This window comes from Lampetra fluviatilis, unplaced genomic scaffold (assembly GCF_964198595.1).
Source record: "Lampetra fluviatilis unplaced genomic scaffold, kcLamFluv1.1 SCAFFOLD_623, whole genome shotgun sequence".
NCBI lineage: Eukaryota > Metazoa > Chordata > Hyperoartia > Petromyzontiformes > Petromyzontidae > Lampetra > Lampetra fluviatilis.
Genome location: NW_027621760.1, coordinates 1 through 17,500, shown reverse-complemented (window position 1 = coordinate 17,500; position 17,500 = coordinate 1). Strand labels below are relative to the sequence as shown.

At 61.0% G+C, this 17,500-nt stretch overlaps 1 protein-coding gene and 2 long non-coding RNA genes across 4 annotated transcripts in view; all 3 read right to left on the bottom strand.

The window, feature by feature from the left end:
- LOC144955665 (uncharacterized) overlaps nucleotides 1-5,416 on the bottom strand; it is a 34,714-nt gene extending 29,298 nt beyond the window's left edge. The window contains exons 1-3 of the mRNA XM_078885828.1: nucleotides 5,304-5,416; nucleotides 2,946-3,346; nucleotides 1-359 (exon numbers count right to left, since the gene is read on the bottom strand). The exon at nucleotides 1-359 is cut by the window's left edge and continues 431 nt beyond it. Coding sequence (XP_078741954.1) covers nucleotides 1-341 — 341 coding nt within the window. The 5' untranslated portion in view covers nucleotides 342-359; nucleotides 2,946-3,346; nucleotides 5,304-5,416. The remainder of the gene's footprint in view (nucleotides 360-2,945; nucleotides 3,347-5,303) is intronic.
- A 28-nt stretch (nucleotides 5,417-5,444) lies between these two features.
- Nucleotides 5,445-11,196, bottom strand: LOC144955664 (uncharacterized). 2 transcript variants are annotated; one of them, XR_013641759.1, is made up of 4 exons: nucleotides 11,145-11,196; nucleotides 9,142-9,304; nucleotides 6,030-6,056; nucleotides 5,445-5,564 (listed from the first exon to the last, which is right to left on the bottom strand). It is a non-coding gene; the product is annotated as an uncharacterized LOC144955664 (long non-coding RNA). The 2 variants fall into 2 exon arrangements; XR_013641758.1 differs by lacking the exon at nucleotides 11,145-11,196 and adding an exon at nucleotides 10,149-10,210.
- Nucleotides 11,197-13,069: 1,873 nt separating this feature from the next.
- On the bottom strand, nucleotides 13,070-16,754 carry LOC144955667 (uncharacterized). The gene is made up of 4 exons (XR_013641761.1): nucleotides 16,705-16,754; nucleotides 14,930-15,079; nucleotides 13,835-13,972; nucleotides 13,070-13,183 (listed from the first exon to the last, which is right to left on the bottom strand). It is a non-coding gene; the product is annotated as an uncharacterized LOC144955667 (long non-coding RNA).
- Nucleotides 16,755-17,500: the final 746 nt, after the last annotated feature.

Below are 17,500 nucleotides of genomic sequence, written 5' to 3'. Positions count from 1 at the left end.
CGTGGGTGTCCTCCCGCCGTTGCGAGCCCCTCGGATGTAACGGATCTCTCATCTCCCGCCCGGCGATGGGTCCCGACGGCCTCCTGGAATTCCCGAGATCTCCCGGAATGTTCAGAGTTCGCGGATCCGCGAGGACCTCCGGAAGGAAGAGGTCCTTGGGATGGTCCTTCAGCCAGGAGATCCGCAGGTCCTCCAGGTGTTGCTCCCTCCAATCCTCCCGTTCTCTCACCCCCCTCGTCAAATCTTCCTGCGCCTCTCCGAGCTCCGCCAGCCTCGGTAGCTTCCTCAGATCGTCCAGAACTTCCCGACGTCCCAAGACTCGGATCCTGATGCCTCAACATCCCAGACACTCCAGTCTCCTGCCGTGTGGAACACAACGGCACATGTGACATGCATGACGGGGGTAGACACGGCCACTGTGAACCCGGCCGCATAGCCACCGTGAACCCACCCGCACGACCACCGTGAACTCACCCACACGTCCACCTTGAACTCACCCTCACGTCCACCGTGAACTCACCCGCACGACCACCGTGAACTCACCCACACGACCACCGTGAACTCACCCACACGGCCACCTTGAACTCACCCGCACGACCACCGTGAACTCACCCGCACGACCACCGTGAACTCACCCGCACGTCCACCGTGAACTCACCCGCACGACCACCGTGAACTCACCCACACGACCACCGTGAACTCACCCACACGGCCACCTTGAACTCACCCGCACGACCACCGTGAACTCACCCGCACGACCACCGTGAACTCACCCGCACGACCACCGTGAACTCACCCGCACGACCACCGTGAACTCACCCACACGACCACCGTGAACTCACCCGCACGTCCACCGTGAACTCACCCGCACGACCACCGTGAACTCACCCGCACGACCACCGTGAACTCACCCGCACGACCACCGTGAACTCACCCACACGTCCACCGTGAACTCACCCACACGTCCACCTTGAACTCACCCACACGGCCACCGTGAACTCACCCACACGTCCACCGTGAACTCACCCACACGACCACCGTGAACTCACCCACACGTCCACCGTGAACCCACCCACACGACCACCTTGAACTCACCCACACGTCCACCTTGAACTCACCCACACGTCCACCTTGAACCCACCCACACGTCCACCTTGAACTCACCCGCACGTCCACCGTGAACTCACCCACACGTCCACCGTGAACTCACCCACACGTCCACCGTGAACTCACCCACACGTCCACCTTGAACTCACCCTCACGTCCACCGTGAACTCACCCACACGGCCACCGTGAACTCAGCCACTCGACCACCGTCACACCGGCCACTCGACCACCGTCACACCGGCCACTCGACCACCGTCACACCGGCCACTCGACCACCGTCACACCGGCCACTCGACCACCGTCACCCCGGCCACTCGACCACCGTCACACCGTCACCCCGACCACTCGACCACCGTCACACCGGCCACTCGACCACCGTCACCCCGGCCACTCGACCACCGTCACACCGGCCACTCGACCACCGTCACACCGGCCACTCGACCACCGTCACCCCGGCCACTCGACCACCGTCACCCCGGCCACTCGACCACCGTCACCCCGGCCACTCGACCACCGTCACCCCGACCACTCGACCACCGTCACCCCGGCCACTCGACCACCGTCACCCCGGCCACTCGACCACCGTCACACCGACCACTCGACCACCGTCACCCCGACCACTCGACCACCGTCACCCCGACCACTCGACCACCGTCACCCCGACCACTCGACCACCGTCACCCCGGCCACTCGACCACCGTCACACCGGCCACTCGACCACCGTCACACCGGCCACTCGACCACCGTCACCCCGACCACTCGACCACCGTCACACCGGCCACTCGACCACCGTCACACCGGCCACTCGACCACCGTCACCCCGACCACTCGACCACCGTCACACCGGCCACTCGACCACCGTCACACCGGCCACTCGACCACCGTCACACCGGCCACTCGACCACCGTCACCCCGACCACTCGACCACCGTCACACCGGCCACTCGACCACCGTCACACCGGCCACTCGACCACCGTCACACCGGCCACTCGACCACCGTCACCCCGGCCACTCGACCACCGTAACACCGGCCACTCGACCACCGTCACCCCGGCCACTCGACCACCGTCACACCGGCCACTCGACCACCGTCACACCGGCCACTCGACCACCGTCACATCGGCCACTCGACCACCGTCACACCGGCCACTCGACCACCGTCACACCGGCCACTCGACCACCGTCACCCCGGCCACTCGACCACCGTCACACCGGCCACTCGACCACCGTCACACCGGCCACTCGACCACCGTCACACCGGCCACTCGACCACCGTCACACCGGCCACTCGACCACCGTCACACCGGCCACTCGACCACCGTCACACCGGCCACTCGACCACCGTCACACCGGCCACTCGACCACCGTCACACCGGCCACTCGACCACCGTCACCCCGGCCACTCGACCACCGTCACACCGGCCACTCGACCACCGTCACACCGGCCACTCGACCACCGTCACACCGGCCACTCGACCACCGTCACACCGGCCACTCGACCACCGTCACACCGGCCACTCGACCACCGTCACACCGGCCACTCGACCACCGTCACACCGGCCACTCGACCACCGTCACACCGGCCACTCGACCACCGTCACACCGGCCACTCGACCACCGTCACACCGGCCACTCGACCACCGTCACACCGGCCACTCGACCACCGTCACACCGGCCACTCGACCACCGTCACACCGGCCACTCGACCACCGTCACCCCGACCACTCGACCACCGTCACACCGGCCACTCGACCACCGTCACCCCGACCACTCGACCACCGTCACCCCGACCACTCGACCACCGTCACACCGGCCACACGGCCAACTTGAAGCCTCACCTGCAGGAAGAATCCAGGCCTAGTCAAGGCTTCTATGGCGACAAACCCGGGGTAGAAGCAGTCTTCGTGCAGCCAGAAGGTCGCGTCCTTGGCGAAGGCCGGTGACGGTCTCACCACCACATCATCATCATCATCGTCATCACCATCACCGCCATCATCGCCATCGTCATCGCCACCACCATCGCCATCGTCACCACGATCGCCACCATCTCCATGGCGGTGATTCTGCTGGTGGTGGCGTTGGCGGTGAGGAGGAGGAGGTGGAGGTGGAGGAGGTGGCTGCCAGCGCTCCAGGTAGACTTGGCCATCTCGGCGAAGCCGCAGGAAGTTGTTGGGGCGCGAGGACGACTCGATGGAGACGGCGCGCGGGGAGGAGGAGGATGGCGAGGATGGGGGTGGGGCTGAGGGTGATGGTGGTGGTGATGGTGGTGACGGTGGTGGTGGTGGTGGTGTTGGTGGCGGTGGCGATGGTGGTGGTGGTGGTGGTGATGATAGTGGTGGTGATGGTGGTGATGGTGGTGGTGGTGGCGGTGGTGGTGATGGTGGTGATGGTGGTGGTGGTGGTGATTGTGGTGGTGATGGTGGTGGTGGTGGCGGTGGTGGTGATGGTGGTGATGGTGGTGGTGATGATGATGGTGGTGGTGGTGGTGATGGTGGTGGTGGTGGCGGTGGTGGCGGTGATGGTGGTGGTGGCGATGATGGTGGTGGCGATGGTGGTGGCGATGATGGTGATGGTGGTGGTGGTGGCGGTGGTGGTGATGGTGGTGATGGTGGTGGTGGTGGTGGTGATGGTGATGGTGGTGGTGGTGGCGGTGGTGGCGGTGATGGTGGTGGTGGTGGTGGTGATGGTGGCGGTGGTGATGATGGTGGTGATGGTAGTGGCGATGATGGTGGTGATGGCGATGGTGGTGACGGTGGCGATGGTGGCGATGATGGTGGTGGCGATGGTGGTGGTGATGATGGAGGTGGTGGCGATGGTGGCAATGGTGGCGATGATGGTGATGGTGGCGATGATGGTGGTGGCGATGGTGGTGGCGATGATGGTGGTGGCGATGATGGTGATGGTGGCGGCGATGGTGGCGGTGGTGGCGATGATGGTGATGATGGCGGCAGTGGCAATGATGATGATGGTGGCGATGATGGTGATGGTCGTAGAAATGATGGTGATGGTGGTGGCGATGATGGTGATTGTGGTGGCGATGATGGTGATGGTGGCGGCAGTGGCAATGATGATGATGGTGGCGATGATGGTGATGGTCGTAGAAATGATGGTGATGGTGGTGGCGATGATGGTGATTGTGGTGGCGATGATGGTGATGGTGGCGGCAGTGGCAATGATGATGATGGTGGCGATGATGGTGATGGTCGTAGAAATGATGGTGATGGTGGTGGCGATGATGGTGATTGTGGTGGCGATGATGGTGATGGTGGCGGTGGGAAGGAAAAACAGAGGTAGGGTAATCGTTATTATCATCATCATCATCATCAGGGGTGACGGTGGTGATAGTGGTGGGGGTGGTGGCGGTGGTAATGGCGGTCAATGGTGTAAGGCTGCCCTCTTGTGGCATAGCTGAGATATCACCCACTCACCCACCCATTCACCCACCCACTCAACCACTCACCCACCCACTCATCCACCCATTCACCCACCCACTCAACCACTCACCCACCCACTCTACCACTCACCCACTCACTCATCTACCCACTCACCCACTCACCCACCCATTCAACCACTCACTCACCCACCCACTCACCCAACCACCCAACCACTCACCCACTCACCCACTCATCCACCTACTTATCCATCCACTCAACCACCCACTCAACCACCCACTCACCCACCTACCCACTCACCCACTCATCGACCTACTCATCCACCAACTCACCCACCGTCTCATCGACCCACTCACCCACCCACCCACTCACCCACCCACTCACTCACTCACCCACCAAACCATCCACCCACTCACCCACTCATCGACCTACTCATCCACCAACTCACCCACCGTCTCATCGACCCACTCACCCACCCACCCACCCACTCACCCACCCACCCACCCACTTACCCACCCACTCACCCACCCACTCACACACCCACCCACCCACTCACCCACCCACCCACCCACTCACCCACCCACCCACCCACCCACTCACTCACCCACCCACTCACCCACCCACCCACCCACTCACCCACTCACCCACCCACCCACCCACTCACCCACTCACTCACCCACCTCACCCACGCGACCGCGACGTCACAGGCGCGCGGTGACGTCACAGGCGCGCGGTGACGTCACAGTCGCGCGGTGACGTCACAGCCGCGTGCCCCGCCCCCTCCCCCCCCACCCCCACGCTCACGTGCTGGTCGCTGTGACGCTCTGCGAAGAGGCGGCACGAGCCGGAAGGTGAAGATGGACGCCTCCTCCTCCGACGCGCTGCTGATGATGCTGCTGCTGCTGCTGGTGGTGCTGCTGCTGCTGGTGGTGGTGCTGCTGCTGGTGGTGGTGGTGCTGGTGGTGCTGGTGCCGTTGAGCCAGGGAGAGGCGGCACAACCGCTGCCGTCGATGGAAACCTCCACCCCACGGAAACTCAGCAGCCTGTAGGGGCCCTCACCCAACTCTGTAGAGGGGTGAGGGGGGGTGAGGGGGGTGAGGGGGGTGAGGGGGTGAGGGGGGTGAGGGGGGGTGAGGGGGGTGAGGGGGTGAGGGGGGTGAGGGGGTGAGGGGGGTGAGGGGGTGAGGGGGAGGTGAGGGGGGGTGAGGGGGGGGGTGGTGAGGAGGTGGTGAGGGGGGGGGGTGAGGTGGTGAGGAGGGGGTGAGGGGGAGGTGAGGGGGGGTGAGGGGGGGTGGTGAGGAGGTGGTGAGGGGGTGGGTGGTGAGGAGGGGGACATACCTGGTGAGGGAGGGGCGACACAAATACACACGGGGAGACACAGAGAGACACGGGGAGACACAGAGAGACACGGGGAGACATATGGAGACACGGGGAGACACACGGAGACACGGGGAGACACATGGACACACATAAAGACACGGAGAGACACTGGGGAGACACGGGGGGACACGGGGAGAAGCGTGGACTCACCTCGTGTGTAGTATTCGCAATCCAATGCTGGAGGGTAAAACACACGCACACAGTCACACACACACACAGACACACTCACACACACACAGACAGACACACACAGACAGACACACACACACACACACAGACACACACACACACAGACACACACACACACAGACACACACACACACACAGACACACACACACACAGACACACACACACACAGACACACTCACACACAGACACACACACAGACACACACAGACACACACACACAGACACACACACAGACACACACACACAGACACACACACACAGACACACATACACACTCACACACACACAGACACACACACAGACACACACACACACAGACACACACACACAGACACACACACAGACACACAGAGACACATACACACACACAGACACACACACGCCATGTCAACCAATCATCCTTACAGGGAGTGTAAATCGGTGCTAGTGTACTAGAACGTCACTTCCCCGTGTTGGCCCCAGGTGGGTCACGTGGCTGGGGTCTCGGCCCTTCCAGAAGGATCGGGGAGGGGGCGTGGCCTGGGTGGAGCTGGCCACGCCCCCTTCCCGGAGGATCGGGGAGGGGGCGTGGCCTGGGCGGAGCTGCCCACGCCCCCTTCTTGGAGGATGGGGGAGGGGCGTGGCCTGGGCGGAGCTGGCCACGCCCCTTCCCGGATAAGGAAGGGGGCGTGGCCTTGGTAGAACTGGTCACGCCCCCTTCCTAGAGGATGGAGAAGGGGCGTGGCCTGGGCGGAGCTGGTCACGCCCCCTTCCCGAAGGATCGGGAAGGGGCGTGGCCTGGGTCGGAGCTGACCACGCCCCCTTCTCGGAGGGGTTTATAAGGGGGGGTGGGGGGGGTGGAGGCTGTTCTGTGGGGAGGTGGTGGGGGGGTGGGGGGGGTGGAGGCTGTTCTGTGGGGAGGTGGTGGGGGGGTGGGGGAGGCTGTTCTATGGGGGGGGTGGGGGGGTGGGGGGGGTGGAGGCTGTTCTGTGTGGGGGGGTGGGGGGGTGGAGGCTGTTCTGTGGGGAGGTGGTGGGGGGGTGGGGGAGGCTGTTCTATGGGGGGGGTGGGGGGGTGGGGGGGGTGGAGGCTGTTCTGTGGGGAGGTGGTGGGGGGGTGGGGGAGGCTGTTCTATGGGGGGGTGGGGGGGTGGGGGGGTGGGGGAGGCTGTTCTATGGGGGGGGTGGGGGGGGGTGGGGGGGTGGGGGGGGTGGGGGAGGCTGTTCTATGGGGGGGGTGGGGGGGGTGGGGGGGTGGGGGGGTGGGGGGGGTGGAGGCTGTTCTGTGTGGGGGGGTGGGGGGGGTGGGGGAGGCTGTTCTATGGGGGGGGTGGGGGGGGTGGGGGGGGGTGGAGGCTGTTCTGTGTGGGGGGGGTGGGGGGGTGGGTGGGTGGGGGGGGGTGGGGGGGGTGGGGGGGTGGGGGTGGGAGTATGTCTGTAACACGTCTTTCACAGACGGGACCAGATCACGGATTCTACGTGTACCGTGTTGAATCGGACCTGGATCTTGTGTTTTACCAGGATTTTCGAGATCTTTTTTGTGACCCCAGCAATGATGGTCTTGAAAGGCTCCTCAACAGGATCCCTTTCTCGATGCTTGGAGCGATGGCTTTGCGGATTGTGTAGTCGGAATGAACCATTCGCCTTAAGAGCTCGGAGTACGTGTTTTTGAGTTCACTGGCAATGTGTTTCCTGGTCGGAGATGCATTGGGCTCTGTGGTGTAGAGTCTTGATGAGGGAATTCTTCTGGGATGGATGGTGGTGAGAATCTCGGTCTCGGCTCCAGGCATGTGGCAGTGATCTTCGTGTGTTAGTTAGAAGTTAGGAACGGTGGTTAACCCAGCACGCTACGTCGTTATCCTGTCAATGATAACAGTTACCCCGTTGTGTTGCCTACATTGCTCCAGATTGCACCTGAATTTAACCCACTTCAACACGCGTACACTAAGGGGTGTGTGTGTGTGTTGATACGGCATCACCAACACCATCAGCATCATGACTACCTTCACTACCATCGTCACCATCGTCACCATCGTCACCAACATCACCATCATCACCACCATCACCACCATCATCACAATCATCATCGCCTATGGTCGCTCAGCTGCCCAATCACCCACCCAGCCACCCACCCACTCACCACTCACCCAGCCACATACCACCCACCCACCCAACCACTCACCCACCTAACCACTCACCACTCACCCAATCACCCAGCCACTCACCACCCACCCACCCAGCCACACACCCATCCACTCACCTCACCCACCCACTCACCCACCCATTCACCCACCACACACTCAGCCACCCACCCACCCATCCACACACCCATCCACTCACCTCACCCACCCACTCACCCACCCACTCACCCACCAACCCACTCACCCACTCACCCACCCACCCACTCACCCACCCACTCACCCACCAACCCACTCACCCACTCATCCACCCACCCACTATCCCACCCAACCACTCACCTGCCCAACCACTCAACCACTCACCCACCCACCCACTCACCCACCTACCCACTCACCCACTCACCCACCCACCCACCCACTCACCCACTCACCCACCCACCCAACCACTCACCCACTCACCCACCCAACCACTCACCCACCCACTCACCCACCCACTCACCCACCCACCCACTCACCCACCCACCCACCCACCCACTCACCACTCACCCACCCACTCACCCACCCACCCACCCACTCACCCACCCACCCACTCACCCACCCACCCACCCACTCACCCACCCACCCACCCACCCACCTCCTCACCCACCCACTCACCCACCCACCCACTCACCCACCCACCCACTCACCCACCCACCCACTCACCCACCTACCCACCCACTCACCCACCCACTCACCCACTCACTCACCCACCCACCCACCCACTCACCCAACCACTCACCCACCCACTCACCCACCCACCCAACCACTCACCCACCCACTCACCACTCACCACTCACCCACTCACCACCCCCTCCGCACAGAGGGATGAGTGGCAGAACCCGCGGATTAGTGGATGGGCATTCCGCCCCACCCCCTGCCGCACCTGGCCCCGCCATAGCAACGTGGAATGGACTCACGGCAACGTCGCGGGGTGCGCCAGGCGATGGCTGCCCCCTGCTGGCAACACTGGAAGGCGTAGGACGAGAGGGAGACGCAGGGAGAGGGACACGAGGAGGTGGACGTGGTGGTGGTCGAGCAAACCTCCTCCATGCACGCAGACAGGTGCCAGGCTAGGTCCACCTAGAGAGGAGGGGGAGAGAGTGGGTGGGTGGGTGGGTGAGTGGGTGAGTGGGTGGGTGGGTGGGTGAGTGGGTGGGTGGGTGGGTGAGTGAGTGAGTGTCTGAGTGAGTGAGTGTGTGAGTGAGTGTTTATGTGAGTGAGTGGCTGTGTGAGTGTCTGAGTGAGTGAGTGTGAGTGAGTGTGTAAATGAGTGAGTGAGTGTGTGACTGACTGAGTGTCTGAGTGAGTGTCTGAGTGAGTGAGTGTCTGAGTGAGTGTCTGAGTGAGTGTGTGAGTGAGTGAGTGGGTGACTGTGTGAGTGGCTGAGTAAGTGAGTGAGTGACTGTGTGAGTGTGTGAGTGAGTGAGTGTGTGAGTGAGTGAGTGAGTGTGTGAGTGAGTGAGTGAGTGGGTGGGTGACTGTGTGAGTGGCTGAGTGAGTGAGTGACTGAGTGAGTGAGTGTGTGAGTGAGTGTGTGAGTGAGTGTGTGAGTGGCTGAGTGAGTGAGTGAGTGACTGTGTGAGTGTGTGAGTGAGTGGGTGAGTGGGTGAGTGTGTGAGTGAGTGAGTGGGTGGGTGAGTGAGTGAGTGAGTGTGTGAGTGGGTGTGTGAGTGAGTGAGTGTCTGAGTGAGTAAGTGACTGAGTGAGTGAGTGACTGAGTGTCTGAGTGACTGTATGACTGACTGAGTGACTGAGTGAGTGAGTGAGTGGTGTAGTGAGTGAGTGTCTGTGTGACTGAGTGAGCGAGCGAGTGAGTGAGTGAGTGTGTGAGTGAGTGTCTGAGTGAGTGACTGAGTGAATGACTGTGTGACTGACTGACTGAGTGAGTGACTGTGTGAGTGTGTGCCAGGCTAGGTGCACGCACCAGGTGGTGGCAGGGTGAGTAGACGTCTGAGAGCAACACTGCGCACTCCCTCTTGGCGAGCGAGTGAGTGAGTGAGTGTGTGAGTGAGTGTGTGAGTGAGTGAGTGTGTGAGTGAGTGTGTGAGTGAGCGAGTGAGTGTGTGAGTGAGTGTCTTAGTGACTGAGTGACTGAGTGAGTGACTGAGTGTCCGAGTGAGTGTGTGAGTGAGTGTGTGAGTGAGTGAGTGAGTGTGTGAGTGAGTGTGTGAGTGAGCAAGTGTGTGTGTGAGTGAGTGACTGAGTGAATGACTGTGTGACTGACTGACTGAGTGAGTGACTGTGTGAGTGTGTGCCAGGCTAGGTGCACGCACCAGGTGGTGGCAGGGTGAGTAGACGTCTGAGAGCAACACTGCGCACTCCCTCTTGGCGAGCGAGTGAGTGAGTGTGTGAGTGAGTGTGTGAGTGAGTGAGTGAGTGTGTGAGTGAGTGTGTGAGTGAGCGAGTTAGTGTGTGAGTGAGTGTCTGAGTGACTGAGTGAGTGACTGAGTGTGTGAGTGAGTGTGTGAGTGAGTGAGTGAGTGTGTGAGTGAGTGAGTGAGTGACTGAGTGAGTGACTGAGTGTCCGAGTGAGTGTGTGAGTGTCCGAGTGAGTGTGTGAGTGAGTGTGTGAGTGAGTGTGTGAGTGACTGAGTGAGTGACTGAGTGTCCGAGTGAGTGTGTGAGTGAGTGTGTGAGTGAGTGTGTGAGTGAGTGAGTGTGTGAGTGAGTGTGTGAGTGAGTGAGTGTGTGAGTGAGTGTGTGAGTGAGCGAGTGAGTGTGTGAGTGAGTGTCTGAGTGACTGAGTGACTGAGTGAGTGACTGAGTGTCCGAGTGAGTGTGTGAGTGAGTGTGTGAGTGAGTGAGTGTGTGAGTGAGTGTGTGAGTGAGCAAGTGTGTGTGTGAGTGAGTGACTGAGTGAGTGACTGTGTGACTGAGTGACTGAATGACTGAGTGCCTGTGCCAGGCTAGGTGCACGCACCAGGTGGTGGCAGGGTGAGTAGACGTCTGAGAGCAGCACTGCGCACTCCCTCTTGGCGAGCGAGTGAGTGAGTGAGTGTGTGAGTGACTGAGTGAGTGTGTGAGTGAGTGAGTGAGTGTGTGAGTGAGTGAGTGTGTGAGTGAGTGAGTGGGTGAGTGGGTGGGTGAGTGAGTGAGTGTGTGAGTGAGTGAGTGTGTGAGTGAGTGTGTGAGTGAGCAAGTGTGTGTGTGAGTGAGTGACTGAGTGAATGACTGTGTGACTGACTGACTGAGTGAGTGACTGTGTGAGTGTGTGCCAGGCTAGGTGCACGCACCAGGTGGTGGCAGGGTGAGTAGACGTCTGAGAGCAACACTGCGCACTCCCTCTTGGCGAGCGAGTGAGTGAGTGAGTGTGTGAGTGAGTGTGTGAGTGAGTGAGTGAGTGTGTGAGTGAGTGTGTGAGTGAGCGAGTTAGTGTGTGAGTGAGTGTCTGAGTGACTGAGTGAGTGACTGAGTGTCCGAGTGAGTGTGTGAGTGAGTGTGTGAGTGAGTGAGTGAGTGTGTGAGTGAGTGTGTGAGTGAGCAAGTGTGTGTGTGAGTGAGTGGGTGAGTGGGTGGGTGAGTGAGTGAGTGTGTGAGTGAGTGAGTGTGTGAGTGAGTGTGTGAGTGAGCAAGTGTGTGAGTGAGTGAGTGGGTGAGTGGGTGGGTGAGTGAGTGAGTGTGTGAGTGAGTGAGTGTGTGAGTGAGTGTGTGAGTGAGCAAGTGAGTGTGTGAGTGAGTGACTGAGTGAATGACTGTGTGACTGACTGACTGAGTGACTGTGTGCGTGTGTGCCAGGCTAGGTGCACGCACCAGGTGGTGGCAGGGTGAGTAGACGTCTGAGAGAAGCACTGCGCACTCCCTCTTGGCGAGCGAGTGAGTGAGTGAGTGTGTGAGTGTGTGAGTGAGTGAGTGTGTGAGTGAGTGAGTGTGTGAGTGAGTGTGTGAGTGAGCGAGTGAGTGTGTGAGTGAGTGTCTGAGTGACTGAGTGACTGAGTGAGTGACTGAGTGTCCGAGTGAGTGTGTGAGTGAGTGTGTGAGTGAGTGAGTGTGTGAGTGAGTGTGTGAGTGAGCAAGTGTGTGTGTGAGTGAGTGACTGAGTGAGTGACTGTGTGACTGACTGACTGAGTGACTGTGTGAGTGTGCCTGTGCCAGGCTAGGTGCACGCACCAGGTGGTGGCAGGGTGAGTAGACGTCTGAGAGAAGCACTGCGCACTCCCTCTTGGCGAGCGAGTGAGTGAGTGAGTGTGTGAGTGACTGACTGAGTGACCGTGTGGGTGTGCCTGTGCCAGGCTAGGTGCACGCACCAGGTGGTGGCAGGGTGAGTAGACGTCTGAGAGCAGCACTGCGCACTCCCTCTTGGCGAGCGAGTGAGTGAGTGAGTGTGTGAGTGAGTGAGTGAGTGTGTGAGTGAGTGAGTGAGTGTGTGAGTGAGTGAGTGTGTGAGTGAGTGAGTGGGTGAGTGGGTGGGTGAGTGAGTGAGTGTGTGAGTGAGTGAGTGTGTGAGTGAGCAAGTGTGTGTGTGAGTGAGTGACTGAGTGAATGACTGTGTGACTGACTGACTGAGTGAGTGACTGTGTGAGTGTGTGCCAGGCTAGGTGCACGCACCAGGTGGTGGCAGGGTGAGTAGACGTCTGAGAGCAACACTGCGCACTCCCTCTTGGCGAGCGAGTGAGTGAGTGAGTGTGTGAGTGAGTGAGTGTGTGAGTGAGTGAGTGAGTGTGTGAGTGAGTGAGTGTGTGAGTGAGTGAGTGGGTGAGTGGGTGGGTGAGTGAGTGAGTGTGTGAGTGAGTGAGTGTGTGAGTGAGCAAGTGTGTGTGTGAGTGAGTGACTGAGTGAATGACTGTGTGACTGACTGACTGAGTGAGTGACTGTGTGAGTGTGTGCCAGGCTAGGTGCACGCACCAGGTGGTGGCAGGGTGAGTAGACGTCTGAGAGCAGCACTGCGCACTCCCTCTTGGCGAGCGTCGCCCTCTCTGGGTGAGCGTCGCACGCACTGCCGGACGGCACCTCCGAGTAGCACTGCACCAGCAGCAGCATCAGCAGCAGCAGCAACAGCATCATCAGCAGCAGCAGCATCAGCAAGAGCATCATCAACATCATCAGCATCAGCAGGAGCAGCATCAACATCATCATCATCAACAGCATCATCAGCAGCAGCATCATCAGCAGGAGCAGCATCAACATCATCATCATCAGCAACAACATCACCCCATCCCCTCCCCACCACCCCCCCCACCACCCCCCTCACACCCCCCCCCCACCACCCCTCCCTCCCCACCCCTCCCCCCTCCCCCCACTTACATCAGCGTGGGGTTGGGCTGCCCCCCCCCGGCACCCCCCCACCCCACCCCCCTCACACCCCACCCCCACCTCCCCCCTCCCCACCACCCCCCTCACACACCCCACCCCCTCCCCTCCCCCCACCCCTTCCCCCCACCCCTCCCCCCACTTACATCGGCGTGGGGTTGGGCTGCCCCCCCCGGCACCCCCCCACCCCACCCCCCTCACACCCCCCCCCCCACCACCCCTCCCTCCCCACCTCCCCCCCTCCCCCCACTTACATCAGCGTGGGGTTGGGCTGCCCCCCCCGGCACCCCCCCACCCCACCCCCCTCACACCCCCCCCCCCACCACCCCTCCCCCCCCACCCCTCCCCCCTCCCCCCACTTACATCAGCGTGGGGTTGGGCTGCCCCCCCCGGCACCCCCCCTGGAGGGCCGGGGGCCTCCCAGAGCTCCACGTGACCCGGGGTGATGACGTCATTGGTGGTGAGCGAGTCGAAGTTGCCGCAGAGACCCTTCACTCTGCCCTGGGGGCACAGAATCAACTTTACTGCCCTGGGGGCACAGAGTCAACGTCAGTGCCCTGAGGGCACAGAGTCAACGTCAGATTTCGTGAGTGGGTGAGTTGGTGAGTGGGTGGGTGAGTGAGTGAGTGGGTAAGTGAGTGTGTGAGTGGGTGTGTGAGTGAGTGAGTTGGTGAGTTGGTGAGTAAGTGGGTGAGTGAGTGGGTGAGTGAGTGAGTAGGTGAGTGGGGGCACAGAGTCAACGTCAGTGCCCTGGGGGCACAGAGTCAACGTCGGTGCCCTGGGGGCACAGAGACAACGTCAGTGCCCTGAGGGCACAGAGACAACGTCAGTGCCCTGGGGGCACAGTCAACGTCAGATTTCGTGAGTGGGTGAGTTGGTGAGTGGGTGGGTGAGTGAGTGTGTGAGTGGGTGAGTGAGTGAGTGGGTGAGTGAGTGTGTGAGTGGGTGAGTGAGTGTGTGAGTGGGTGAGTGAGTGAGTGGGTGAGTGAGTGTGTGAGTAGGTGAGTGGGTGAGTGAGTGGGTGAGTAGGTGAGTGAGTGGGTGAGTAAGTGGGTGAGTGAGTGGGTGAGTGAGTGAGTAGGTGAGTGGGGGCACAGAGTCAACGTCAGTGCCCTGGGGGCACAGAGACAACGTCAGTGCCCTGAGAGCACAGAGACAACGTCAGTGCCCTGGGGGCACAGACACAACGTCAGTGCCCTGAGAGCACAGAGACAACGTCAGTGCCCTGGGGGCACAGAGACAACGTCAGTGCCCTGGAGGCACAGAGACAACGTCAGTGCCCTGGGGGCACAGACACAACGTCAGTGCCCTGAGAGCACAGAGACAACGTCAGTGCCCTGGGGGCACAGAGACAACGTCAGTGCCCTGGAGGCACAGAGACAACGTCAGTGCCCTGGGGGCACAGAGACAACGTTGTGTGTGTGTGTAGGGGTACCACCACCCCGACCCCCCCCTCACCCTCCAGGCGTGCCCGGCGACGAGGTGCAAGGCCCCGCGGCCGTCCCAGGCAAGGCCGAGGCTCCGAGTCGGGGCCTGCAGCAGCACGAAGTCGCCCGCGCACCACCAGTGCAGGCCGCCAGGGGGCGCACTCACACGCAGCTGCTTGCTCTGGTGGGGGGGGTGAGTGGGGGGGTGAGTGGGTGAGTGGGTGGGTGAGTGGGTGAGTGGGTGGGTGAGTGGGTGGGTGAGTGGGTGGGTGAGTGGGGGGGGTGAGTGGGTGGGTGAGTGGGGGGTGAGTGGGGGGGTGAGTGGGTGGGTGAGTGGGGGGTGAGTGGGTGGGTGAGTGGGGGGGGTGAGTGGGTGAGTGGGGGGGTGAGTGGGTGGGTGGGGGGGTGAGTGGGTGGGTGAGTGGGTGGGTGAGTGGGGGGTGAGTGGGGGGGTGAGTGGGTGGGTGAGTGGGGGGTGAGTGGGTGGGTGAGTGGGTGGGTGAGTGGGGGGGGTGGGTGGGGGGGGTGAGTGAGTGAGTGAGTGGGTGGGTGGGTGAGTGGGTGGGTGAGTGGGTGGGTGAGTGGGTGGGTGAGTGGGGGGGTGAGTGGGGGGGTGAGTGGGGGGGGTGAGTGGGTGGGTGAGTGGGTGGGTGAGTGGGGGGGTGCGTGGGGGGGTGGGTGAGTGAGTGGGTGGGTGAGTGGGTGAGTGGGTAGGTGAGTGGGGGGGTGAGTGGGGGGGTGAGTGGGGGGGTGAGTGGGTGGGTGAGTGGGTGAGTGGGGGGGTGGGTGGGGGGGTGGGTGAGTGAGTGGGTGGGTGAGTGGGTGAGTGGGGGGGGTGAGTGAGTAGGTGAGTGGGGGGGTGAGTGGGTGGGTGGGTGAGTGGGTGGGTGAGTGAGTTGGTGGGTGAGTGAGTGAGTGGGTGAGTGGGGGGGGGTGGGTGAGTGGGTGGGTGAGTGGGTGAGTGGGTGAGTGGGTGGGTGGGTGAGTGGGTGGGTGAGTGGGTGAGTTGGTGAGTGAGTGGGTGGGTGAGTGGGTGAGTGGGGGGGGGGTGAGTGAGTGGGTGAGTGAGTGGGGGGGTGAGTCAGTGGGTGGGTGAGTGCGTGAGTGAGTGAGTTGGTGAGTGAGTGAGTTGGTGAGTGAGTGGGTGGGTGAGTGGGTGGGTGAGTGGGTGGGTGAGTTGGTGAGTGAGTTGGTGAGTGAGTGAGTGGGTGGGTGAGTGGGTGGGTGGGTGAGTGAGTGAGTGAGTGGGTGGGTGAGTGGGTGAGTGGGTGGGTGAGTGGGTGGGGTGAGTGGGTGAGTGAGTGGGTGAGAGGGTGAGTGGTGGGTGAGTGGGTGAGTGAGTGGGTGAGTGAGTGGGTGAGTGAGTTGGTGAGTGTGTGGGTGGGTGAGTGAGTTGGTGGGTGGGTGGGTGGGTGAGTGAGTGAGTGAGTGAGTGGGTGAGTGAGTTGGTGGCGCGAGTGAGTGGGTGAGTGAGTTCGTGAGTGAGTGGGTGAGTGAGTGGGTGAGTGAGTTGGTGAGTGAGTGAGTGGGTGAGTTGGTGAGTGAGTTGGTGAGTGAGTTGGTGAGTGAGTGGGTGGGTGGGTGAGTGAGTGGGTGGGTGAGTTGGTGGGCGAGTGAGTTGGTGGGTGAGTGAGTTGGTGAGTGAGTGGGTGAGTGAGTTGGTGAGTGAGTTGGTGAGTGAGTTGATGAGTTGGTGAGTGAGTGAGTGGGTGAGTGAGTTGGTGAGTGAGTTGGTGGGTGAGTGAGTTGGTGAGTGAGTTGGTGAGTGAGTGGTGAGTTGTGAGTTGGTAGAGTATTTCCACTCACCACCCGCTCCCTGCCCCCCCCTCAGCAGAATGGAGGTGCCCCCCACCTTGGACCCCCCACCTCCCACTTGCACGGGGGCCCCCCGGACCCCCACAATGGGGCCCCCCACTCCGCATGGACACGGACACGGAGTGGTCAGCATCCTACACAGACACAACAACAACAACATCAACACAACATCAACAACATCAACACAACATCAACACAACAACATCAACACAACACAACATCAACACAACATCAACAGAACAACATCAACACAACACAACATCAACACAACATCAACACAACAACATCAACACAACATCAACACAACATCAACACAAAGGTCCCCCGTGTAGCCTTCACAGGGCTGTAGGGGCAAGTGCTGTGAGTAAACAGACAAAGCTCTCCCAGGTAGCCTCTAGCCGGGATCTAGTGGATAGACACCCTGAGTAGATAGACAACAAGCCTGTAGGGCTGTGTGTGTGAGTGGTAGATAGACACCCTGAGTAGATAGACAACAAGCCTGTAGGGCTGTGTGTGAGTGGTAGATAGACACCCTGAGTAATAGACAACAAGCCTGTAGGGCTGTGTGTGAGTGGTAGATAGACACCCTGAGTAGATAGACAACAAGCCTGTAGGGCTGTGTGAGTGAGGTAGATAGACACCCTGAGTAGATAGACAACAAGCCTGTAGGGCTGTGTGTGTGAGTGTTAGATAGACACCCTGAGTAGATAGACAACAAGCCTGTAGGGCTGTGTGTGAGTGGTTAGATAGACACCCTGAGTAGATAGACAACAAGCCTGTAGGGCTG